This window comes from Acipenser ruthenus, chromosome 29 (assembly GCF_902713425.1).
Source record: "Acipenser ruthenus chromosome 29, fAciRut3.2 maternal haplotype, whole genome shotgun sequence".
NCBI classification, from domain to species: domain Eukaryota; kingdom Metazoa; phylum Chordata; class Actinopteri; order Acipenseriformes; family Acipenseridae; genus Acipenser; species Acipenser ruthenus.
The window spans coordinates 15315693-15343550 of record NC_081217.1 but is presented as its reverse complement, the minus strand read 5'-3'; the positions used below and the strand labels follow the sequence as shown (position 1 = coordinate 15343550).

General features: G+C 43.2%; 1 protein-coding gene across 2 annotated transcripts in view; it reads right to left on the bottom strand.

Moving 5' to 3' along the window:
• Window positions 1–27858, bottom strand: part of LOC117964471 (TBC1 domain family member 22B-like) — a 167368-nt gene that overhangs the window by 127560 nt on the left and 11950 nt on the right. For both annotated transcript variants that reach the window (XM_034908012.2, XM_034908013.2), the window contains 3 exons: window positions 23788–24104; window positions 12263–12442; window positions 9427–9497 (listed from right to left, as the gene is read on the bottom strand). In XM_034908012.2, coding sequence (XP_034763903.2) covers window positions 9427–9497; window positions 12263–12442; window positions 23788–24104 — 568 coding nt within the window. The remainder of the gene's footprint in view (window positions 1–9426; window positions 9498–12262; window positions 12443–23787; window positions 24105–27858) is intronic.

The following is a 27858-nucleotide window of genomic DNA, read 5'->3' as shown; positions in this document are numbered from 1 at the left end:
TGTGAGCTGGATGGCCACAGCTGGGCAGGATGCCCCTACAACCTGGACCAGGAGCAGCTACCAACCCCGTCCTCGGCAGCCACCCCACCAACACCGCCTTCACCACCATCATGGGAGATCTGGGAGTGGTTGGTGCACCCCGAAGCGGACCTCTTCCACGACCTCCCCACAGCCCTCAGCATGCTGTGGCATCGAGGTGGGAGGAGTGGGAGAGAGAGCACCACCCGGGGTCCCTCCAGGAGATAGCCGTCATGGTCCTGGCATACCTGGCGATAGACATGGGGGAGATCCCCCTCCTTGAAGAAAAGGGGGTGGAGCCGCTGCCGTCGCACAGAGTGGGCGAGCCGCTGCCGTCGCCCAGAGAGGGGGAGCCGCTGCCGTCGCCCGAGAGGGAGGAGCCCGAACGTCCGCAGCCCGAGAGGGGGGAGCCCGAACGTCCGCAGCCCGAGAGGGGGGAGCCCGAACGTCCGCAGCCCGAGAGGGGGGAGCCCGAACGTCCGCAGCCCGAGAGGGGGGAGCCCGAACGTCCGCAGCCCGAGAGGGGGGAGCCCGAACGTCCGCAGCCCGAGAGGGGGGAGCCCGAACGTCCGCAGCCCAAGAGGGGGGAGCCCGAACGTCCGCAGCCCGAGAGGGGGGAGCGCGAACGTCCGCAGCCCGAGAGGGGGGAGCCCGAATGTCCGCAGCCCGAGAGGGGGGAGCCCGAGCGGGAGGAGTCGGTGCATCCACGGCCCGAGCGGGAGGAGCCGGAGCTGTCTCTCCCTCCACCGCCAGCAGAGGGGGAACAGCCGGCGCTGTCTCTCCCTCCACCGCCAGCAGAGGGGGAACAGCCGGAGCTGTCTCTCCCTCCACCGCCAGCAGAGGGGGAACAGCGGGCGCTGTCTCTCCCTCCACCGTCAGCAGAAGATGCTGGAGGTCCCTCCCAACCTCTGTACCGGCTGCTGAAGGGAGCGCAGGGACAAACTGCCTGGCGGCTAAGAGGCACAGCACCGCCCAAGGATGCCTGCCTGTCCGCATCGCCTGGGGTTGCCTGCCTGTTTGCATCGTCTAGAGAATCTCTCAGTGTGCTTTCTCCTAGGGATGCTGGTTCGCCGTCGCCTGGGGTCGCTGCTGGTCTGCCGTCGCCAGAGGGTCCAGCGCCACCAGGGGGTCCAGAGGGTCCCGCGCTGCCAGAGGGTCCAGAGGGGCCAGGGGGTCCCGCGTCGCCAGGGGGTCCAGAGGGTCCAGCGTCGCCGGAAGGACCAGCGTCGCCGTTCCCGCCTCCGCCACCAGAGGGAGACGAGCTGCTGTTCTCGCCTCCGCCATCAGAGGGAGATGAGCTGCTGTTCCCGCCTCCGCCATCAGAGGGAGACGAGCTGCTGTTCCCGCGTCCGCCACCAGCTGGAGCGGGCTCTACCTCCTGCTGCCAACAGGGAAGAGGAACTCTGGCTACTGCCACCCTGGCCGGAGGTTCCTGCAATGTTGGCCATGCCCAAGGATGCCTGCCTCGCATCGCCTGGGGTTGCCTGCTGCTCTGCTTTTGTTCCTCCTAGGGTCACCGAAGGTCCTGCTTCGCCTGGGGTCGCCGAGGGTCCTGCTTCGCCTGGGGTTGCCTGCTGCTCTGCATCGCCTTGGCAGCCACCGTTTGCAGAGTACGAGGGAGAAGTGGAGCTCCCGCTGCCGTCTTCATGGCCAGGGGCTCCCCTCCCGAGCTTACCTCCCGAGGGTCGGCTGCCGCCGTCGCCTCCCGAGGGTCCGCTGCCGTCGTCGCCTTCCGAGGGTCCTGCTTCTCCTGGGGTCGCTGCCAGTCCTGAATGGCAGCAGGAAGTACTGTGGCCGGAGCCTCACAAAGGGGAGCTGCCAGCCACGAAGAAGGGGGGGGGAGGTGAGGAGACCTCCCACCATGGCCGCCCCCATGGGCCACTTGCTTCCCTCGTCCAGGACTTTGGGACAAAGGGGGGAGGTGGCCGTTGGGGCCAAGTGTGCTACGCACAAGGTGGGGGGAAATGTAATGGGGTGCCAGCTCGCTCCTATAATTTGTGTTTATTATTGTTATTTTTACTGTTGTTTTTCTTAGAATTCTTGTTTGTTTTGGATTGGCAGGGAGGGGGTTAAATTCCTCCCTGTAAAATACATGTGAAAATGTGGCTGGAGCTTTAAGTGTTTAATTGTTAATTATTAGTTAAATGGGCTCCAGCCACAGACTATAAAAGGCAGGTGAAACCCTTTGTGTAGAGGAGTTTTTGGGTGAGTTTTGTTTGTTGGTGTGCTGTGCTGTTTAGTTTTTTTGGTAAAGAAACTGTAGTGAAGGCTAATACCCAGCCTACATTTCTGTATTTTGTTTAAACCTTTTGTTTGGGCCCTTGTGCCTATTTATTTGATTATTTTTGTTTAATAAAGATCATTATTTTGCCCCTTCCACTGTCTCTGAGCCTCAAACCTCTGTCATCCTGCCACAGAAACAAAGAAACGACAGAAAGAGACAAAGAAAAGACAGACAGACCTCATTTGTTGCATTGAGCAGATAAAAAGAAAAAATGATGTGCTCAGATTGTGTGTTTACTGCGCAGGAATGGAAGGATTGGCTGGCTGGCATTGCTGAAATTCTCTTCACCCAGACTTGGGATAATCAAATACAGAAGGATCCTCTTTATTTGAAAATGTTGCTGGCAGATTTAAAACATACAATATTAACCGAATCGGAAAAAACTTGTCAAAACAAAACAAAAAACATTAAATTAGGGACAGAAATTCTACAACGCGTAAGGGCATGTTTACTGACTAAGCATTAAGAGACACTTGCAAAAATGAGAGAGAAATCTTACCTTAGTAGAATTTAAAGAACGCCCAGACAACAAAACACACAGACGCTCAGTCAATCAACAACAAACAAGAAGAAACACATGGAACACAATTCAGTGCTTCAAAACCTCCCTGACTGTACACAAAGATACACTTAGGATGTGTATGAATCCAAACCTCCGAATAAGGGACGGTCTTTATGGTGAACGGTTCTGCGCATCAGGCTGCATTCCTAAATGAATGATGTCCATAGACAATGTAAATGGAAGGTCCAGAGAGTGGCTTTTGAAACATCCTTAGCTGTCTGTACAAGTGGAGATAATTATTTTTTTTATAATTTCTTATTCTGAATGTGGTTTTAAACAAAACAAAAAAATATAACTCTCAGCTAAAAATACTGATGTGTGGAAGTAAGTCAAAATGAATTTCTGCACTGTACTGTGAATATCAACAGCAGCTTCATTGACTATAGCCTTTTAGCTAGTTCGCCAACTTCAGCCCAAATCAACCAACCGGCAGGAGCTGTCTGCAAAGCAGTCGGTGACATTGCCTCTTACAGCCCTGTGCTGCACAGCGGAGACACAGTCTGGAAGCATGGTCTTCTCTATTAAAGCCCTGCTGTACGGACCTGCTGCATGCAGCTCAGTATTCTGCATTCTCTGTTATATTGAATCAGTGTGTAACAAGCATAAAAGGCTGCCGGCTTCAGCCGAGCCTGGAGTACATGAGAGAGATCTGCAAAGAAACCAATCTCATTGAATATTGAGCTTGAGATAAAAGGATAGACTTCTCAAGGTCTTCACACCAAAGTGAGGCTGTTAACATAACAAAGCACACAACAAACAGCAAATAATGGGGCAATGCTTGTGTTACACATAAGTGAAGCCAAGGAACTGTGCTGTGATCTGAAAAGTGCAGCAGTGGATCAGTTTGAGAAGATGAAGGTTACTGCGGTTAATAGTTAAATCTATTTACTCATTTCCCTATAAGCATTGATTCATTTAGGGCCCAACCTGAGATTAATATATATATATATATATATATATATATATATATATATATATATATATATATATATATATATATATATACACATATACATACACACACACACACACAGTGGCTCTCAAAAGTATTCACCCCCTTGGACTTTATTGTGTTACAACATGGAATCAAAATTGATTTAATTAGGAGTTGTTGCCACTGATCAACACAAAAAAAGTCCATAATGTCAAAGTGAAAAATAAAATCTACAAATTGTTCTAAATTAATTACAAATACAAAACAGAAAATAATTGATTGCATAAGTATTCACCCCCTTTGCTATGACACACCTAAATAAGCTCTGGTGCAACCAATTGTCTTTAGAAGTCACATAATTAGTTGAATGGAGTCCACCTGTGTGCAATTAAGGTGTTTCACATTATTATTTATTTATTATTATTTATTTCTTAGCAGACGCCCTTATCCAGGGCGACTTACAATTGTTACAACATATCACATTATACATTATTTCACATTTTACAGATATCACATTATTTTTACATACAATTACAATTACCCATTTATACAGTTTGGTTATTACTGGAGCAATCTAGGTAAAGTACCTTGCTCAAGGGTACAACAGCAGTGTCCCCCACTGGGGACTGAACCCACAACCTCCGGTCAAGAGTCCAGAGCCCTAACCACTACTCCACACTGCTGCCCCATGATTTCAGGTTAAATACACCTGTCTCTGGGAGGTCCCACAGTTGGTTAGTACATTTCCTAACAAAAACTACATCATGGAGACGAAGGAACATTCAAAGCAAATCCGGAATAAGGTTCTTCAAAAGCACCAATCAGGGGTAGGATATAAGAACATTTCCAAGGCATTGAATATCCCCCGGAGCACAGTAAAGTCCATTATTAAGAAATGGAGAGAATATGGCACAATTGTGAATCTGTCTATAACAGGCCGTCCTCAAAAACTGAGTACCCGGGCGAGAAGGGAACTAGTCAGGGAGGCCACCAAGAGGCCTATGGCAACTCTACAGGAGTTCCAGTCTTCCACGGCTGAGCTGGGAGACACGGTGCATATGGCAACAATAGCCCGGGTGCTTCACAAAACTGGCCTTTATGGGAGAGTGGCAAAAAGAAAGCCATTGTTGAAAAAAACTCACATCAAATCTCAGCTAGAGTTTGCCAGAAGGCATGTGGGAGACTCTGAGACCAAGTGGAAGAAGATTCTATGGTCTGATGAGACCAAAATAGAGCTTTTTGGCCTCAATGCTAAGTGCTATGTTTGGCGCAAGCCTAAAACTGCACATCATCCTGAGAACACCATCCCTACCGTGAAGCATGGTGGTGGCAGCATCGTGCTATGGGGATGCTTCTCTGCATCAGGGCCTGGAAAGCTCGTGAAGATAGAGGGCAAAATGGATGCAGCAAAGTACAGAGAAATCCTGGAGGAAAATCTGCTTTAGTCTGCAAGAGACCTAGGACTTGGGAGAAGATTCATCTTCCAGCAGGACAATGACCCCAAACATACAGCCAAAGCCACACTGGAGTGGCTTAAAAACAAAAAGGTCAAATGTCCTGGAGTGGCCCAGTCAAAGCCCAGACCTCAATCCAATTGAGAATATGTGGAAAGAGTTGAAAATTGCTGTTCACCAAAGGTCCCCATCCAACTTGACGGAGCTTGAGCAATTTTGCAAAGCAGAATGGGGAAAAATTGCAGTGTCCAGATGTGCAAAGCTGGTAGAGACTTACCCAAACAGACTCATGGCTGTAATTGCTGCCAAAGGTGCCTCTACCAAATATTGACTCAAGGGGGTGAATACTTATGCAATCAATTCTTTTCTGTTTTGTATTCCTCTACCAAATATTGACTCAAGGGGGTGAATACTTATGCAATCAATTCTTTTCTGTTTTGTATTTGTAATTAATTTAGAACAATTTGTAGATTTTATTTTTCACTTTGACATTATGGACTTTTTTTGTGTTGATCAGTGGCAAAAACTCCTAATTAAATCAATTTTGATTCCATGTTGTAACACAATAAAGTCCAAGGGGGTGAATACTTGAGAGCCACTGTGTGTGTGTGTGTGTATATATATATTATATATATATATATATATATATTATATATATATATATATATTTTGTCGTGTTACAACCTGGAATTAAAATGGATTTAATTGGGATTTTTACCATTTGATTTACACAACATACTTAACACTTTGAAGGTGCAAAATATTTCTTTATTGTGACACAAAAGTTAATTAAAACAAAAAAAAAGACATTTGTTGGTTGCATAAGTATTCACCTCCCTGAGTCAATACTTGGTAGAAGCACCTTTGGTAGCAATTACAGCTGTGAGTCTTTTTGGGTAAGTCTCTAACAGCTTTGCACATCTGGATCCTGCAATTGTTGCCCATTCTTCTTGGCAAAATTGCTCAAGCTCTGTCAAGTTGGATGGGGACCGTTGGTGAACAGCAATTTTCAAGTCTTGCCACAGATTCTCAATCGGATTGAGGTCTGGGCTTTGACTCGGCCATTCTAAGACATTCAGGTTCTTGTTTTTAAACCACTCGAGTGTAGCTTTGGCTGTGTGTTTAGGGTCATTGTCCTGCTGGAAGGTGAACCTCTGCCCCAGTCCCAGGTCTCTTGCAGACTGAAACAGGTTTTCCTCTAGAATTTCCCTGTATTTGGCTCAATCCATTTTGCCCTCAATCCTGACCAGTTTCCCAGTCCCTGCTGATGAAAAGCATCCCCATAACATGATGCTGCCACCACCATGCTTCACCGTGGGGATGGTGTTCTCAGGGTGATGAGCAGTGTTGGCTTTGCACCACACATAGCATTTTGCGCTAAGGCCAAAAAGATCAATTTTGGTCTCATCAGACCAGAGAACCTTTTTCCACATGTTAGATGTGTCTCCCACATGCCTTTTGGCAAAATCCAAACAGGATTTGATATGGGTTTTTTTCAGCAATGGCTTTCTTCTCGCCACTCTTCCATAAAGCCCAGTTTTGTGGAGCGTCTGGGTTATAGTTGTCCCATGGACAGTTTCACCCATCTCAGCTGTGGATCTCTCCAGCTCCTTCAGAGTTACCATTGGCCTCTTGGTTGCTTCTCTGACTAATGCCCTCCTTACCTGGTAACTGAGTTTTGGTGGACGGCCTTCTCTAGGCAGAGTCGCGGTCGCATATTCTTTCCATTTTTTAATAATGGATTTAACGGTGCTCCGGGGGATGTTAAAAGTTTGGGATATTATTTTATAACCCAACCCTGATTGGTGCTTCTCCAGAACTTTATCCCGGACTTGTTTTGATAGCTCCTTGGTCTTCATGATGCTGTTTGTTTAGATATGCTCTCTAACAAACTCTGGAAACAGAAACAGGTGTATTTAATCTGAGATCATGTGGCACTTATGATACTTAATTGCACACAGGTGGACTCCATTCAACTAATTATGTGACTTCTGAAGGCAATTGGTTGCACCAGAGCTTTTGATTTTCTGCATTTTTGCACATTTTTCACATTGTATTTGGTCAGATTTTTTTGTGGGTTGTAGTATACAGAGGGAGTTTCAGAGAAAAGAATGACAAAGTTTGGTGCTTTTTTCATTTGTTTGGTGTGCAAGGTAATCAAACATGCAATCTTCAGGTGTGAAATAGCGCCCCCTAGTTAACTCAACCCAATTAAAGGGATAATTAGGGTCAGCTGTTTGAGTACTTTGGTTAACAACCAGGCCTGATTTGGCCAGCCCTGCCCAATATAAATCTGACTAACTTTGGCCCTTACCATCAGACTGAAGTTTTCAGCACACAAGTTCTAGAGGCACATCAAGACCTCCAGAAAAAAGTTGTTGATGCCTATCAGTCTGGAAAGGGTTGCAAAGCCATTTCTAAGGCTCTGGGGCTCCACCGAACCACAGTCAGAGCCATATTGTCCAAATGGAGAAAGTTTGGGACAGTAGTGTATCTTCCCAGGAGTGGCCGTCCTGCCAAAATCTCTCCAAGAGCAAGGCGTAAAATCGTCCAGAAGTCACAAAGAACCCTAGAACAATATCCAGGGATCTGCAGGCCTCTCTCGACTCAGCTAAGGTGAGTGTTCATGACTCCACCATCAGAAAGACACTGGCAAAAATGGGATTTGTGGCAGAGTAACAAGGCAGAAACCATTGTTCACTAAGAAGAACATGAATGCTCGTCTCAAGTTTGCCAAAAAGCACCTAGATGATCCTCAAGATTTCTGGAACAATGTTCTATGGACAGATGAGTCAAAAGTGGAACTTTTTGGCCGACATGGGCCCCGTTATGTCTGGCGAATACCAAACACTGCATTCAACAGTAAGAACCTCATACCAACAGTCAAGCATGGTGGTGGTAGTGTCATGGTTTGGGGATGCTTTGCTGCATCAGGACCTGGACGCCTTGCCATCATTGAAGGAACCATGAATTCTGCTCTGTATCAGAGGATTCTACAGGAGAATGTCAAGCTATCCTTCCGTGAGCTGAAGCTGAAGCGCAGCTGGGTCATGCGGCAAGACAATGATCCGAAACACACAAGCAAGTCTACATCAGAATGGTTGAAGAACAAGAAATTTAAAGTTTTGGAATGGCCTAGTCAAAGTCCTGACCAAAACCCCATTGAGATGTTGTGGCAGGACCTGAAATGAGCAGTTCATGCTCGAAAACCCACAAATGTCATTGAGTTGAAGCAGTTCTGCAAGGAGGAGTGGGCCAAAATTCCTCCACGACGCTGTGAGAGACTAATCAATAAGTACAGGAAGCGTTTGGTTGCAGTTATTACTGCTAAAGGTGGCATAACCAGTTATTGAGTCTAAGGGGGCGATTACTTTTTCACACGGGGGCATTGGGTGTTGCATACTTTTTTTAATAAATAAATGAAATATGTATCACATTTTTGTGTTATTTGTTCACTCATGGTCCCTTGTATCTAATAGGTTTTGGTTGAAGATCGGATAACATTCAGTGCCAAAAATATGCAAAAAATCAGACAGGGGGCAAATACCTTTTCACAGCACGAGAGAGAGAGAGAGAGAGAGAGAGAGAGAGAGAGAGAGAGAGAGAGAGAGAGAGAGAGAGAGAGAGAGAGAGAGAGAGAGAGAGAGAGAGAGAGAGAGAGAGAGAGAGAGAGAGAGAGAGAGAGAGAGAGAGAGAGAGAGAGAGAGAGATCACAACTTAATGCTGAAAGACATTTTTTCTAAAGAAACTCATGAACAAACTTTGTACTTCAATAATTATCAAACAATAGTGCTTTGTCTTTAAACTCAAACAAGTGCTATACTACTTAGTAGTAAATACACAGAATAGATTTTTAACTGAATTTGTGTAGAGATCTGAAATACTTTCAAGTCCGTCAAGCAGAGATGAGTTTTTCATAAGTATCATGATACATATCGTATCGTGACCTTGGTGTATCTCTGCACTCCTAGTATGTATGTATGTATAAAAAAATAGAATATTTAAATGCAAAGCACACCAATATAAAACACACATTATATATTATATATAAAAGGTGCACAAAAGTACAACAAACACAAGTATTTAGGATGTTTCGGACATGAGTCCTTTATCAGCTAAAAATGCCACAGTGGACTCTGGGAGGAGCGAGTGCAGGAGTCTGAGATACACTTACCGACAGTAACCTCCATGTAATTGGGCGGAATTCTCTTGGGATGCCGGACCAGCTGCATCTCCGCAACTCTTCTGCGGATACAAAAGGAAATGGAAAGGAAAGGCTGGCATTACTGTATGTACTGCATGGGTCATTTAAGAGATTCACAATCATGCAAAGAAGTTATCAACATCTACACTCTCACGGGGTCTCTATGTCTCTCAAACAGTTTAAAACTAATAGATATCCCCAAGCCATGTGAACAGTAACACATTACACACATCATGCCCACACAAAGCGCCAGATATTGGGTACATGTTTTCCTACGCTAAATCAGAAGCCTTCAGCAGCTTACCCAAGTCTGAACCTGATCAATCAAATGGTTTGCAAGCTGCCTGCGAAAACAGTAAAGCTGGCCCAAAAACATACCCGCCCTTTCTATTCTTTGAAAAGGAATTTTTAATTATTACAAAAAACGACCCTCACAGAAAGCAAGATGCCTGCAGATACAGGTACCAGGATTTTTATACTAGGAGCACAATTTCAGTTAGGATGTGGCCAGCTTCTACAGTAAACGTTTTTGCTGAAACCGGCACCCCCTTGTGGAAACTATCACCAGTACAATAACTTGATTTCATCATTTTAAAGCTATATATAATCCAACATTTATACAACCCCCCCCCCCCCACACACACACACAACCTAAAAGCATCAAATAGAGGGATCTGTTTTTTTCTCATTTGGTTGCTGGCTGCCTTCTCAGGGTTTTAAAAGCCAGGACGACTGAAACATGACTTTAATAAGACCTGAGGTGTGAGTGCACACTGCAGCTGAAGCACAGGGAATTGTATTCAATACTGTGGCTTGGGCTCCGAATCACACAAAGCCTACTTAGTTTTGTCACACAACTTACTACAAATATAAACTTGCGACTGCAACCTGCACAGTATTTTAAAAGCAATTAAAATCTAATACTCTATTAACAATAAAAGGAACTAAATTATACATAGTTTTGGACACAGCCAGTGCAAGCCTTGACAATCAACATATTAAAACAGGGGTGCTTGTGATATAAATGAAGCATCATTGTGAGGGTTTGGGGTGCTTGGATATAAATGAAACATCATTGTGAGGGTTTGGGGTACTTGTGATATAAATGAAACATCATTGTGAAGGTTTGGGGGCTCATTCCCAACCTTCTATAAAATCTGTTTTGGGGACATGACTGAAAATAACCAATATGATACATTTTTAACCTGGGGGAAACAAAGTATTATAGATGACCATTATCGATAAAGAAATAAAAATGAAGCATCTTTGCTTTTCTTCCCCGCAGCTAAAAGTGAATTAAAGTCAGGTCTCCGGATCAAATGCTGTGTTCGTTTGGTCCAGAGACGTTGACCTCCTCCATGTGTTGAAAGTGTGTAAGGGTGACCTCCTTGTCTGCAGCAGGGATGGAAAGATGACTCCCGTTGCAGAGCAATAATAAGCACACTTTGCATGCCATTACTGGAGCAGAAAGCAAAGCCTGTTTGCTGTGTATATTATTAGTTATGTAACTGCATGGACAGTTGCCTTTGATGCAGCTGGCTTGCTAAGTTCAAAAGGCGAGGAAGTATCTTTCAGGCGAGAGTTAGACAGCAGTGTGCAGATCTGAACAGACCTGACCTACACTTGTAATTACCACACAGTGGAAAGCTCTGGTAATTGGTATGGATACAGACAGTGTTGATAGATAGCAACTATCCCACATGTGGGACATGATATGTCATTAACAAGCCTGTCTAACACTTCAAGGTTAACCCCTTTAATGCCAGTTCTACTCAGGCAACATCTGGATTTGCATTTTTTCCTCTGGATGGATCCTTCTCTCAACACATCTCTTTCCTGACACACACTTGCCGCTTCTTTCTTAGCAACCTCTACCGCATCTGTCCTTTTCTCACTACTACTTGCACTCCACTCCTGGTCCAAGCTCTTGTGCTCTCCAGATTGGTCTGCTGTAACTCCCTCCTTGCTGGTCTCCCTGCTATGGCTATCCGCCCCCTTCGGCTCATTCAAAATTCTGCAGCTCGTCTTGTATTCTCCCTTCGCTACTCTCATGTGCTGCTTCGCACCCTCCATTGGGTACCTAGCTCTGCTTGTATTCAGTTCAAGACCCTTGTTCTTGCCTACCACTCTCTTCACCACACTGCCCCCTCCTACCTCCAATCCCTTGCGTCTCCCTACACCCCCTCTCCATCCTCCCGTACCCACTCCTTCTCTTCCCTAGCCCCTCGGTGGTGGAACCAGCTAAAAGAGAACTTCAGGACTGCTCCGTCTCTCACTGCCTTCTGCCACCTCCTCAAGACCCAGCTGTTAGACTGCCTTGTAGATGTCTTGATCTACCCCTCCTACTATACACCATGTTACTGGATCCTCAGCTGATGCACTATTCTTGCACTATTGCACTACTAATATGCCATTGTAGATATGGCGTGTTGTAATCCTAACTTCTTGCATCCTATTTCATATAGTATTTTATTAATATTATTTGCACTTACTGTAAAACTACACTATTTAAATATTAATTTTGCATTGTAACCCTGTACTGCCCTGTAACCCCTGTAAGTCGCCTTGGATAAAACTGCCAAAGCATTATCATTCAGGAGATGTTTACTATTTTACTTTCTCTTCATAGAGGGTTTTTTTATTTTATTATTTATTTATATTTTATGTAACTCCAGCTTCTAGAAATGAACACAGTTTCACACACACATGACAAAAGGCTTTGCAAAAACAAGCACCCCACTACGACATAGCCAAGCACTGAACACCAGATGAGAGAGAAATGATGTTTCTGCGCTTGATAACTTACCCAAGTCTGTGTTCTGACTTGCTAGAAGTTGCCTGAACTTCTCCAGCCTTGTTTTCTCTCGGACGGCCATCGGCGGAGCCCCAGAGGCATTCTGGTCCGAGATCCTCGCGATCAGGGGGATGACGGGCCGCAAGGGGAGAGACTGCTGTTTGTGCAGCGGCTTCCGAAATGAAGAACCATCTACACACACACACACACACACACACAAGAGGACAAGGCTGTAGCATGAAAAACAGTGAATATGGGGGAAAGAGTTAGGGTCACAGGGCTTCAAAATAGGTTCCACATACAGTGCCTTGCAAAAGTATTCGGCCCCCTTGAACTTTGCGACCTTTTGCCACATTTCAGGCTTCAAACATAAAGATATGAAACTGTAATTTTTTGTGAAGAATCAACAACAAGTGGGACACAATCATGAAGTGGAACGAAATTTATTGGATATTTCAAACTTTTTTAACAAATAAAAAACTGAAAAATTGGGCGTGCAAAATTATTCAGCCCCTTTACTTTCAGTGCAGCAAACTCTCTCCAGAAGTTCAGTGAGGATCTCTGAATGATCCAATGTTCTAACCTAAATGACTAATGATGATAAATAGAATCCACCTGTGTGTAATCAAGTCTCCGTATAAATGCACCTGCACTGTGATAGTCTCAGAGGTCCGTTTAAAGCGCAGAGAGCATCATGAAGAACAAGGAACACACCAGGCAGGTCCGAGATACTGTTGTGGAGAAGTTTAAAGCCGGATTTGGATACAAAAAGATTTCCCAAGCTTTAAACATCCCAAGGAGCACTGTGCAAGCGATAATATTGAAATGGAAGGAGTATCAGACCACTGCAAATCTACCAAGACCTGGCCGTCCCTCTAAACTTTCAGCTCATACAAGGAGAAGACTGATCAGAGATGCAGCCAAGAGGCCCATGATCACTCTGGATGAACTGCAGAGATCTACAGCTGAGGTGGGAGACTCTGTCCATAGGACAACAATCAGTCGTATACTGCACAAATCTGGCCTTTATGGAAGAGTGGCAAGAAGAAAGCCATTTCTTAAAGATATCCATAAAAAGTGTTGTTTACAGTTTGCCACAAGCCACCTGGGAGACACACCAAACATGTGGAAGAAGGTGCTCTGGTCAGATGAAACCAAAATCGAACTTTTTGGCAACAATGCAAAACGTTATGTTTGGCGTAAAAGCAACACAGCTCATCACCCTGAACACACCATCCCCACTGTCAAACATGGTGGTGGCAGCATCATGGTTTGGGCCTGCTTTTCTTCAGCAGGGACAGGGAAGATGGATAAAATTGATGGGAAGATGGATGGAGCCAAATACAGGACCATTCTGGAAGAAAACCTGATGGAGTCTGCAAAAGACCTGAGACTGGGACGGAGATTTGTCTTCCAACAAGACAATGATCCAAAACATAAAGCAAAATCTACAATGGAATGGTTCACAAATAAACATATCCAGGTGTTAGAATGGCCAAGTCAAAGCCCAGACCTGAATCCAATCGAGAATCTGTGGAAAGAACTGAAAACTGCTGTTCACAAATGCTCTCCATCCAACCTCACTGAGCTCGAGCTGTTTTGCAAGGAGGAATGGGCAAAAATTTCAGTCTCTCGATGTGCAAAACTGATAGAGACATACCCCAAGCGACTTACAGCTGTAATCGCAGCAAAAGGTGGCGCTACAAAGTATTAACTTAAGGGGGCTGAATAATTTTGCATGCCCAATTTTTCAGTTTTTTATTTGTTAAAAAAGTTTGAAATATCCAATAAATTTCGTTCCACTTCATGATTGTGTCCCACTTGTTGATTCTTCACAAAAAATTACAGTTTCATATCTTTATGTTTGAAGCCTGAAATGTGGCAAAAGGTCGCAAAGTTCAAGGGGGCCGAATACTTTCGCAAGGCACTGTATTTAAAAGAAGCAGCCCACCTTGTTGAGAATATACGAGTTACCTTTAAAATCATTTGAAAAAATTGTTTCCAAAAGCGGTTCAATGTAACTCAAACCAAGTGCCGATGAAAGTGTGTGCTGATCTCTTCCAAATACTGTAGTACATGAAGGAGACTACCTGTTAACAAACCACTGCCTAAACACAAAATAGTATCAGCAACAACAACAACAACATTACAGCACTCCCCTGTATGACACATCAGGCAGGAGCCACAGTTAAGAGGCCATGCTATTTCTGTTCGGTCTGAAAATGAGAATGGAGCTTCTAGTGGAATGGCATTACGAGGTCTTGTACCAAGTGGTCTGCTGTAGCATCACTGTATACAGGGTCAATCAGAACGCAAATAGACATTTTTTCAACACTACAACTCAGAAAATGTATGTCTGTTTCTGTGTCATGCATAGAGTAATGACATGCAAGACTACACACCTGGAGTATCCTATATATAGTATTATATACTCCAGAACATTACAGCATGAAAAGAAAAGAACAAATGAAAAAAAAGGAGTGTTTGGGAGGTGTGGACTCTTGAACATGATGTTATGATAATGAACAGCAGGTTGTATTATTTTCAGTTGAATGGCAGCAAGGTGACAGATTGCACGGATTTCGGTTGGATAAAAATTATTTTAATAATTGTGCCTCAAGCCTCTCCCTCTTTGAAAATTTCAAACACAGACAGTGCATTTTATCAATGTTGCACTGAGTCACTGACAGAAAGCAATATTCTCCCCCACCCCCTTCCAGTAATAAAAATGTATGAGTACAGAGATATGAGTCTACAGGAGGATATCATGTCAGGACATTCTATAAGGCAGACAAATGTCTTACTATATCACAGGACGTGTATTGATCAGTTTCATTTATGGGGAAATTCATATGACAAATGTCACACTGTTAAAACACTGAAATCTGCTTTTAGACAGAAAAGCTTCACTTCCAGCCTGTGGCCGCTGAGATCTGGAAAGAGTTTAAAATATGCAGAAATCCCCATAAAGTCAAGCACCCAAACCTGGAATATAAATCACAGCCAAAAGTGTGATATTACACAGAATCAGTCTTTCCCACATCAACATAAACAGAGGCACATTCCATGAAATTCTGATGAAAAACTGAAAAATAGAAGCGACCCACATTCTAAAGAAAGCAGTGCTACAGACCCCTGTGGACCAAGAAATTCCCAGAAGCAATTTATTACTGCTTAGTCACCTCCAAGTGGCAGTGTGCTGGTTAGGATGAAATTACCAAATGTTCCATGGAGTGTGCCCCTGTAATTGCTTCATCCCAATATTAAATATGCTTCATAGCAGTATTAGATCCTGATAGCACTGACCAGCCCCTTAGAACAACTGTAGAAGGCTGCAGTTCTGAATAGACCACAATGCAACTCAAAAGGGTAAAATAAAAGAAAAAAGTGAGAAGGACACAGACACACCATCACCAGCAAGGTGTGCAAGGCAAACCAATGGGTGACTTTGCAGGGATAGTCCGATATAGTTGATAGCAAATTTTACAGAAGCGTGTTGCTGCCATAAATAAATAAATAAATGAATAAATAAATCACGTAATTACATCATGATTATCACGTAATTTCATGATTGGGAATTATCACGTAATTATGTGATAATTTCTAATCACGTGATCATTCTTAACACATGGTACTGCAACGCTGGGTCACATGGAAGCGTTCTCTATATTCAGAATGACTGTGTGGTCTTTAATTTCCATGTACTAGTGACACCGGCTTAAAATTCAATTTCTGCAAGTGTGTCATATTATACTTGTTTCTTGTTTATACTCTTAATAAATTAATGGTACAACCAAAAATATAAAAAAAGCATTTATTTAATTTAACAGGTTTATATAATAGCATAAACATTATGCATGGACAAATGTGATCGCAAAGTTACGTTTTTCCAAAGCTGGTAAAGGGGCAGTACATGTGCTTATTATTTACTATATCGTACTTACAGTTTATCTACTCAAACAACATGGTTGTAAAAAGCACCCACAAATTATCCATATCACGAAATTGTGATAATTCCCTATCACGTAATCACATGATAATTTGTTATGTAATTACGTTATAATTCCCTATCTCCAAATTATGAGATAGTCATCATGTAATTACGTGACAATATATATATATATATATATATATATATATATATATATATATATATTTTTATGTATAGCAGCAATGCGCTTCTGTACAATTTAACCTTGAAACAAGAGGCTGTGGAGGTTTCCAGCACCCTTCAACACTATCAGGAGATCACACACAGACACCATGTGCAGACATGAGTGCATCTCAGAGTGTTTCCCAAACAAACCTACAAGTGACACTTGAAAAACAAATTATGTAAAACACTACTTATTGATGTCAACAGACATCTTTCTCTCTCACTTGGTCAAACACAACAAACACTAAATCAAAAATAAATATATGGCCAAAAGGTTTTTGGCTCTTAGGTCTGCGACAGTCATTCCTCCTCTACACGTTCCACACAGAACTCATTTACTGAGTTTGCATCACAGTGATAATACAGATCTCCACACGTTTGAAAACCCTGGAACTAATCATCAGCAAACAATGACCTTGGCATGCAGTCACCTTGTGTTCAGACTGTGAACTGGGAGAAATCACTCCTATACAGCACAGTATAGTGCAGATCAGATGAGCACCATGTTCACACGCCCATGTGCAAGATCCATGCAATACAAATAGAACAGCTTGAAACACAACAAGAGGCTTTCCGTGCGAGAAGTCACTTCATAACCCCTGAGTGCACAGCACAAGAGGCATCCTCATGTACAGGTACACTGGACCATGAAACACACCACTGCTACACCTTAGCATAAGCGTGGAAAAACCCAGCGGCACTGCACAAATCCACTGCCTTCAGTCACTTCAACTGTTTCATTCAAATGTGAACCTGCTGCTGTCTCTTACATTTGACGTCCAAAAATAAGATACTTCTTGTAGCATAGAAAGTATCCCAGATTCCTCATCAACTCTGCAGTACAGTATTTTGTGCTCAAATTCCATGTTTTGGTTTTCACACCAGTTTTACATAAGGAGTTGAACTCGAAGCAGGATATTTTACAGAATATTGCCGAGATGAACTGCTGTACTTCCTGGTTCAGCACCCGGACACATTCGAAGGTGCTGTGCAATCCTCTTGTTACTGTTAAACGCTTCATGATTTATATATGTCACAGTTGTTTATTAATAGTAGACCGTGTTAAACAGTGAAATGTCTCTTTGATAGTTTTATGTTTGGAGTCTAATAATAAGAGTCTGTAAAATATTCCAGATTCATCATCAGCCTGGCTTTGAAGTTGTGCATCTCTTTAGCAATATCGCCACCTTATGGGCATAAGAAACACTGCAGCTTTCTCACAGACAATGAGAACCGTACTGGGGCAGAAATAATTAAACTGGAGTTCCACAAGTGAACCAACCTCTCATGACAATTATACAAACTGTTTACTTATCCTAAAGCTTCAAATTAATTAATACCCAAATTACATGTGAACTCAACCAATTCGACAACTTGGTGGGATCAGTTTAAATATTCTCCCGCAAGCAGGAGAACTGCCTGTGTCCCTGTGGTTAATTCAATTACAAAGTAAGCAACTTCAAATGGCATGTGCATTTACTGTTTTACATACGTTATGATGTTTGAAATAGTTTTGGGTTCCGTTACTCCAATACTGAGTTCATATTTTCCTCTAGATCACTCACTATTATTCAGCCTGCGTGGGAATCCAAACAGCTGTTTTCATGCCATTCAAATCATGTGACCGTGTGACGAACACTGCCAGCCCCACCAGCTCTACAGTTAACAGACACAGAGAGGTGGGTTCAACTCTGCCAGCCCCACCAACTCTAAAAATGTAACCGTTACCTAATGGGTATTTAATCTAAAGACCTTGAAGCCTGAATAAGATATCAAAGCTGCATGTCGTGCCTGTGGATGCAGTCGTGCCCGTCCATAAGGACATAAAAGGCCTGCCGACACAAACATCGTCCTCATTTTTCCTTTGAGACTGCTGCAATCATGGACGCAGCGACCCTGGTTAATGGTTACATTTCTATTCCAGTTCCCTATATTAAGTATGAAATGTAACCATTACCTTAACAGGTATGAATACCAAATCTGTCACAAGGCAATTTTGCAGACCAACTGGAATGCTACAAGGCTAAGCCAAAGGCCACCTTGCACTTTACCATTAGAAACCCCAGTACAAGTAGCTATGGCTAAAACATTGAGGGAGAAACTCACCTGATATGTCTATTTGTAAGTGTTGGCCCAGAAGACACCCTTAACAGTTCCAAAAACCAGGGTTTTGTGGATCCACGACAAGTCTGTAGAACCTAGTAACGGTATGGGTAGTAGCCCACACTGCTGCATTGCAAATGTCATTGACAGATTTACCCTGGAATATAGCCCACGAAACTGCCATGCTCCTGAAGGAATGGACAGTGAGCTTTTCTGGAGGGGGCAAGATGGCCAGCTCATAGGCAGTTCTGCATGTGTCTCCTATCCATTTGAACAGCTCTGCCTAGGCAGGGCTTGATCACGGGACCTCGTCCCAGTGCAAACACCACATCGTCCTCTTTTTGTCCTATCAACATGCATGCCAGGGCCCGCCCGGGGCAGAGCGTATAGCGCTGCACCTCCCTGTCAGACTGGAAGGAGGTGGAAAGAAGCCTCCAGATCCACAGACTGGTTGACATGGAATGCAAAAGGCAGGATCGGTACGGAGCGTAACCCTTGTCCTGGTAAAAATTAAACAGGTTCTCATGAAGGAGAAACACTGCATCTCGCTCATCCGCTTTTCGAAGGTGACAGCAAGTAAACAGTCGCTCGAGTGATAACATTTAAGCTTATCCACTTTCAAAATGTTTTGCCCACCAGGAAGCTAAGCTCCTGGGGAGACTGAATCAATTTTGATATGGCAAACTGAAATAGCTGCCAAATAGACCAGAAAAAGACACACAGCTGTTAGACGTGAAGCTGCAGTGTTTTCTGATTAAAGCAATTAAAGATGTAATTTCTCCTTACTGCTTCTAACTGCTCTGTACTTTTCCACGACTGTACTTCTCCCACGCTGTCGCTTCCCACTGAGCCAGTCATCCAGGTAATGGAGTACTCTGATGCCTTGGAGTCTCAATGGGGCCAGAATAACCTCCATGCACTTCGAAAAGGCATAGGGAGCTAGAGAGAAGCCAGGCAGCAAGACCCTGAACTCGTATGCTGTCCTGAAAGGCGAACGCAGGTACTTAAGTGTTTTTATGAGGATACGGAAATAGGCATCTTTGAGGTCCACCATGGTGAACCAATCTCCTGGCCTGAATGACTGCAACAGCTGTTTCACCATTTTTAACCTCCTTCGGCTCAGATACAGGTTGACCGTGTTTGAACTGCAGTTTGTGCCGGTCTGAACGGTAGTAAGCACCCACATGTCTGTGGTGCACTGACACCAATACTCCAGATGGCTCCCTGAGAAGGGGCCCTGGACCTGTGGCAGCAAACCCCTAGGGCCGCTGCTCACCTTGCGGCTTGCCCTGAGGCTCTTGCCTGGCCACAGGCGCAGCTGGCTGTGCTGGTCCCTGAGGCTGTTGATAAAAGGATAAAAACCCAGACATTGTGCAATAGCAAGCAATGTACAGTAAGAATACAATTGCTGCCTCAGCTGCTAAAGACAGCAACAGGACTGTCAACAAGGCCTGCTTGGTACCAGACAGGGATGTAAACAACGGTCGGTAGCATGCCAGAACCAGACGGAACTGAGCAAACTTTGTCTCCATCAGGCATGCGTGCCTGTGGGAAACTGCTGCCCAGATCTTTATTCCTGGGTGCGTGTCTCTCCCTTAGCTCAGAGCCATGGGGCGAGAACGCAGCCACCTCTCTAAGAGACGGTGATGGGGAAGAGAGCTGTACAGGTGAGGGACGCAGAGCGCACTGTAGAGCTGCAGGAGAAACATTTCTCCAACAAATAGCAGGCAATGTACCATAAGGATGTACAGTTGCTGCCTCAACTTGCTAAAAACATCAACTGGACTGTCAACAAGGCCTGCTCAGTTACCAGATTGGGGATTGTAAAACCCTGGTCGATAGCAGGTCGGAACCAGAACGGTACCAGTGCTTGTAGCTCCAGGTCGGTAGTGTACAGTACTGTTGCTGCCCTCAAGGGGGCATCTGCTCAAGCAGCAAAAAACACTGTTCAGTAATGCAACAGTGGGGATGCTCTGTAGACCAGAGCACCTGCAAGACCGCATCAATTGCATAAGCTCTGCCATTACAGGGGGAGCTTAACCACAGGGGATGCTTATCTGACTTCATGTCCTCAGACAGGAATGGCAGCTCCTAGAGACGTAGAGCACCTTGAAGAAATGCGCATTAAAACTGGCAGAAAAGCGGTTTGATAAGGACAGCAACTGGGCTGTCAACAAGGCCTGCTTGGTACTAGACAGGCAGGCTGGCTTTGCATGTGTCACAGGGGTAAACCCAGGCATTATGCAAACAGCAAGCAATGTACAGTAAGAATGTACAGCTGCTGTTTGGTACTGGTTCAGTGCCTGTAGCACCGGGAAGGTACATTAGTGCGCAATGGGGGTTGCACATCCCCTGCCATTCTAGACAACGCCCCAGCCAAGGCTGGACGGGTCTGCTCAAGCAGCAACACCGCTGTGTAACAGGACGGGAGCTGCAGCTCCTGTATACAGTACTTACTGTAACAGGGCTGGTGAAGTATACAGTACTTATAATAAAAACACGCTGTCTCAGACAGCACAAGCAGTGATGCCGCTGTACAGTATGTTACGAGCAAAAGCACTGTAAAAAGATAAAAACCGGGTCCGCTGTTACTGGACCAGGGATGGTATCACTGTTCGTACCACAATCAACTTTGAACCGAGTCTGAACGGTGATGAAGCGATCAGTTCACAGCTGCACAGGGCCAGAGCACTGGTGCTGTACAGTACCCTTCCCTTGCATGGTACGGTGGTGATACACCACGCGGTGGTGGAGGTACCTTTGGTATGGTGAGGTGCGGTGGTACACCAGCTACAGTTGTACAGACACAGAGTAGGTGGGTTCAACACTACCAGTCCCACCAACGCTACACTTGTACAGACACAGTACAGGTCCATGATTGTCACAGAATTTAAATGGCATAAAAACTATATCTGAAACAGTAAGGGCTCTGACAATAGGGCGGTGTTAAGGTCATGTGATCACTCTGCTGGCAGATGTAAAAAGTGTGTTCAGTATTACAATATGTCAAACCCGCTACCAAAGATTTTGCAGAGTATAAAAGAACAAAAAAGGCAGCTACAGGAGTTTGAATGCATTTGTACCACAGGCTCAGTTTTGAGGTGCTGGAATGGGTTCAATTTCTTTTGTAGAAACGTTTTCATACTAAATTTTGTGCTTGATAACATTCATTTAAAAATTCAATTGATGCTTATGAAATATGTTTTTGTGACTATTAGCTACTAACATTTAAAATACTGAGTACTTTGATATATGTTTCACTATTAACTAAATCAAGTTATTAATCAAATTCATAAATCTTGTTACATACTGTGACGGAGTACACCTCGCCCCTGTATTATTTGTATATATGTATGTTTTGTAGTATTATTATTATTATTATTATTATTATATTTGTAGGCCCCTTCCCTATAACACTCGTGGGAATGTTGCTGGAGCCTTATTATTATTATTTGTTTATTTAGCAGACGCCTTTATCCAAGGCGACATGCAATAAGGTAATTTATTAATAGGTAATTAAGGCTCCAGCCACGAATATAAAAGACCCACTCTCGGCTCAGTGGGGGTGGGATGTTCAGAGGTGGAAAGAGAGAGAGAGAGAGAGAGAGAGAGAGAGAGAGAGAGAGAGAATTAAAAAAAAAAACAACACATATACAGGATCAGTGAAGGCGTTTACCCAGCCTGACCTGTATTGGCTGTTCATTTTGTGTTCATGATTTGTTTTGTTTAAAATATTTGTTTCGCTCTGTGAGCACAGTGGTTTTTTGTTTAAATCTTTTGCTTTGTTTTTGTATTTAAAATAAAGACGGTGCAAACGCCATTGCACCCTACCTGCAGTATCTGTTTCAGTTCCTGCTTCGGGCCTGACGTCATCACACACGCCATCCTGTTACACATGCCTACCGATAACTGATTTATTAAAATGTTTGGATGTACTGCTATTTTATTGATTACTGGCTCGTTCAGTCGTCTTAAAATAACGCTAGAATATGTTTTGTTGGAAAATATTATTATTATTATTATTATTATTATTATTATTATTATTTTTGACATTCAAATTGTGGCGCAGATGGATTTATTTATAAAAGTTTTCTGTGGGACGTGTAACAAGCCAACTTAATGTGATTTTGCACATTGTATTTGGTTGTGTTTGGTTGTATTTGGTTGTATTTGGTTGCACAGAGTAGTGGAGAAAAAAGTAACTTATGCAAGGATCTCGTTTCACTATGTTGTGCGCAATCGTCATGTTTGTGCATGACAGTTCAGCGCGAGAGGTACCGGGCTGGACGTTTTAGTTAGTGTTCAGAAATTAGGATTTAAAGGTTATGTTTTTGTGCAGATTGTAGCGGTTTTACTCAAAAGTGATTCCTGTTCAGGCATTTATGAATAGGAATAATAAGAGACATGCACTTCTTTATTGTTTGATGACCAACAAAAAAACTGCATTTCTAAAATGTTCAATTATACAAAAAGGTACCTAATATAAAGGTTTAATGAAAACATCTGTTTAGTTTTATTTTATTTACTAAAATTAAAGGGTTTCAAAAAATTGTATTTTCACTCAGTGCATAGTTTGTGAATTCCATCTTTCACAATATTTATTCAAATGAATAAAGGACAGTTTAGATTAGGTTTATTTATAATGTTATGGGTTTAAACATACATAATGTTTTTAATTTAACATTTTTCCCAAGGAGCGCTAGTGGGCCACAGTGCCTAATGCAGCTGAACAGGTAAAAGAAAGTTTGGGAACACCTGCTTTAGCACAAACTGTGAATAATAGAATATCTTCTCATCTGCATCAGTCTGTTAATTCATGCAGCTGTTCATCAGATGGAAGTAAAATGTTTGGATACAGTTTGTAGATGCCTGGACAGAAAGAATTTGTTTTATTTTTGAAATGTCAGTCTTCTTTGATTACTATTTAAACAATGAAGACCGGTGTAAAGGCCTAGCAAAGAGAACACCATTCAAAAGAGCAGAGCAGTCATGGATATGCCCACTTCACCACGGTAAAACTTTTCAGTACTTGTTAAGACATTTAACTGTGTTACATATTTGGGTTACATTTGCATACATTCTGTTTATCTTTCAAAGTAATCAATAGAGGATGCTATGCCATGTTAAAAAGGATGCCTTTGCATGTAAAGCAACCGTAGTGATTTTAAAACATGACAAACGGGGCCATAGTTTTACATATTCTGCTTTAGCAGGGAGGGTTTGGCTCTACAGACCCATTAATAGTGAAGCGTCTCCTTGCACAATCACTACGGCTCACCTGAGGGTTGGGATAGCTGCGCGGCGCTGTTTGACTTCACCACGCTCCCGTTGGCCTGGACCCTCTCTGTTGATTGTGGCCACTCTGGTTTCTCTCGGACCTTGCTGTAGTTGTGTATGACCTGTGCCGCCGTTGCCACAGCTACCTTGGAGTTGAGGTTGGGAGGAGTGTTAGGGGGAGGGCCGCCCAAAAACTCCTCTTCCTCATCGTCGCCAATGTCCCAGGCATCGCTGGTGCTCCGGGCAAACTCAAGAAAACTTGAAGCTTTTTTTGATTTTATAGACAATGCGTTAGTCTTGGGTGCTTCTTTTAAAAAACTGAAATGAAACAGAGAAAGAAACAGAATTGGAACAAGGGTACTTTGAAGGAACTGGTAAGAGGGCATAAATTTCAAGCACGGAGATAAAACCAAATAAAGGATTTCCACAGCATCGCTGCACAGCAGGTAGGCACTCAGTAAAGCAGAGATCAAAAGGCTTGCAGGATGGAGAACTTTAATTTCACTGAAGGATATTCTGTGTTAATTCATACACTGGGGTTAAGCAGGTTCTCACAACCTTCTATTGAAGGTTTTCACACCCGATGCATGGCAGAGTCGCTCAGTCCTCCCTGGCAGGGCCACCACTCGATTCAGGGAAGTGCCACCAGACTGGTACATCTCCTTCATTGCAAGCAGTCTCAAGGCCAGTTAAAACTGTAACTGTTGTACTATGTGGCTGAATGAAGCAACCACAGGATATACTTGAGCAGAATAAATCTTGTTTGTTTTTTGGGGAGTGTGACAGGGTAGCGGCGAGACACAGACTCAGAAGATAAGAAACTGCACAAAAAGTACAAACAAAAAGGCACAAGGGCAAAAATAAAAGTTTAACCCTTTGAGTAGTGAGTTCTAAAATGCCCTGCCGGCTCTACGGGAGTGAGGTTTTTTCTGTCTTCTGCATGCGCTTGATTATTAAGAGTACAGCGGACAAACAAGCTGAAAGCTATATGTTTGTATGTATGTAATGAATACTGAAAATAGACAAATTATTTTTACCGTAAATAATTAACTAATAAATATACTTTATTTTGTCACAGGCAAGGTTTTGACTAAAAAACAGGTAGACAATAAACAACGGGGTGGAACAACCACAACATGTCCAAAATGCTTTTTTCTGTCAAAAAAGGGCAGAAAGAAAGAAAGAAAGAAAGAAAGAAAGAAAGAAAGAAAGAAAGATAAATGAATAAATCATATCTGGGTAAAGCAGTTGTGGGGGCAGAGGGAGTGAGTGTTTAATGCTTCAGCGTATGATACTCCTTGAAGCATGGAGCAACGCACAGAGATGGGTGTCGCCTCTTCACTGTCACTTGATGTTGATGGTAAATGTTCTTCGCTTATGTCTTCACTGACACACTCGCTGACATCTGCTTCAGTGGAAGAATTATATGCATTTGAATGTAAATCGGAATCTGAATTCAGTATTGTTTCTAATACCTCTTTCTCACTAAGCAATTTGTCGGTTTGCACACTCACCAAACTCCTCTTCCCAAATAGAGCCCTGGGCTCTCCTTTTATAGAATGTGGCTGCTTCCAATCAGCACCAATTATTCTATTAAGGAGCAGCCACATTCTTACATGTTTTTGGCAGGGACAGGAATTAACCACGTCCCTGCCAGCCACCACCAAAACAAACAAAACACCACAACTTTTTACAGGCAGAGCTCTTGCTCTGCCACAGGTTTTGTTTTTTTGAGCTGCTACAAAAGAATAGTTGCCTCTTATAAGCATTTGCACTTTACAAAATTGGGGAGGGGGAGGCAGCTCATGTTGTCTTAACTTGAAGGGCATGAGGGACTTGTTAATAGATTCTTTACTCAACTATCAAGCTAGCAACAACCAGAAACACAGAATGCAGAAGCAGGTTTATTTTTCCAACCACAAGTTAAAATTCTGCCATGACAAGGCTTTAAGCAGGAAGGCAAAGGACTGTGAAATTAAAGTCACGTTTGTAACAGGGTAAACAGGCTTGTAACTGTCCACTCTACCCAGCAGCTCAGATAGCCATGCTGCCAGGAGCAGACAGTTACAGAAGATCAAGCTATATGAAAACAAGCATTTCATCTACTGCTTTAGTACAATGTTAATGCATAAACATCTCTACAAGTTCACTAGTTTATGCTATTGGATGAGCAGACGCTTACACATTGTACAACGTCCCTGTAGGTTCAGGATGATTTCTGCTAACCCGAGTGGAGTCAGGAATCAGATTCCAGACCTTCATGGGTTTGTCTTCGTATAAACAAGAAAGACAATGCCTTGCATTGGACTGCAGGAGTAATTGACCGATTGCAAAGCCGACCAATCAGAGAGCTCATAACTAGGGACCTACCTAAATCACCGCGAAATTCACCTTTTAGGGGCCAATGCATACAAACAAGTACGGAGAGGAAAAAAAAAAGAAAACTTGTTTAATATAACTACTGCACAACGCAAGTGACGCAAACTACGTGTCTTCCTTTTGCAGATAGCCCTTTTTTATTCCTCCGCCGTCCTGTGTGCATTGCACTTAAGTAACACAAGTAACATTTACAAAATAAATTCTCCAAAGCAGTTAACGTTCTTGTTTACTATTCAAATGACAAAGTTTTAATCAGCCTATCAGTGCGTCTTTACTGCTTTTATGTGACCTGTACTGTGCAGGAGGGGGCGGGACAAAGTTGGTGCTGCATTGTTTTGTAGAAATGGACGACAAAAAAAGCAAAGTATATTTCGGCTGATGATCGTTTTAAGATATTTCTCAAAGAAACTACATGCAGACTGAGGTAATTGTTTTCCATATCTTAATGTGTATTTGGAGAAAATACGATCGATCGCTATTTAGCTTCAGAATCACACTTTAAACAAAAGGCTACTTCAGAGGCTGCTGAATAGAACGTAAAATAAACATGTCCGAAATGCTAATTTTATTCCGCAACATACCCGTGAAAAATACGTAAATTTACCGCAATTTAAGTAGACCCCTACTCATAACCTACCGGGCTCAGCTACGCTTAGTTACGGTATCCAACCGCCATAACCTCAGACAAACAAATGCCACAGTGACAATAATACAATCTCTATATTGTATGATACAATCTCTAAATTATAATACAATTTCTATATTGCATAAACGTACCTGCTGGTGCAAGTGCAGTACTGCTCAGTAATATTTTCACCTCGACCTCGATCAACAACGTGTGCGGTTTCTCTCTCTTACGCGGTGATCGGTAACACTTCACTTCTATTGTTATGATATTATCGACTGCTGAGATTTTGACTACCATTACCATGGATGTACCCATCAACAGCGTACTGAAGCCTCTTGTCAACTGCGGGACGAGATTTGATCAGTTTTCCAAAAGGACGCTATAACGTTCTGTTTTAATTTGCAAAGTCGAACACTTGAACGCAGCGCGGCTGTCATTTTTATCTCGGTAGCTTGTATCTTGGGTGTGAAAAGTGAGCGGGGCTAAAGTCGGATTTGCAATCTGTGAATTCTGAGAGAGTCTTCACCTGGGACTCCTGTTAAATCAGCATGACACCTCCATTTGACACTGAGCTCGCACTGCATTTATTGGGTTGTGAGGTTGAGCACACCTTGACCTCTGGTGTAAAACCCAATACACAGGGACTCATAATATTGGATTTTCTTTGCACTTGCTCCTTTGCTTGATCCTATATCTTGGTTTAAATGACTTTTAAAATGAACAGTCCCCCACGGCCCCAGATAGTGCAGTGCTTCCTGATTCACAAGGATATCTCTAGAACTGTATCTGATGTGAAAGCTACACAGTGTACAACTCAATGATTGAGAGAGGCACAGCACTGTTACAACTGTGAAATGAAATGAAATGAAATGAAATGAAATGAAATGAATCGGCAACCTCTCACAGCAGAAGCTACAGAGTTTTTTCTAAATCACTTTAGGAGATTTGAATGAAACACACAGCAAACAGTAAAAAATGAACATAAAAATATGCTTGCTGGTTTCTGGCTGAAACAGTGTACAGTTTAAACACACACACACACTATATATATGTATTACACAATGC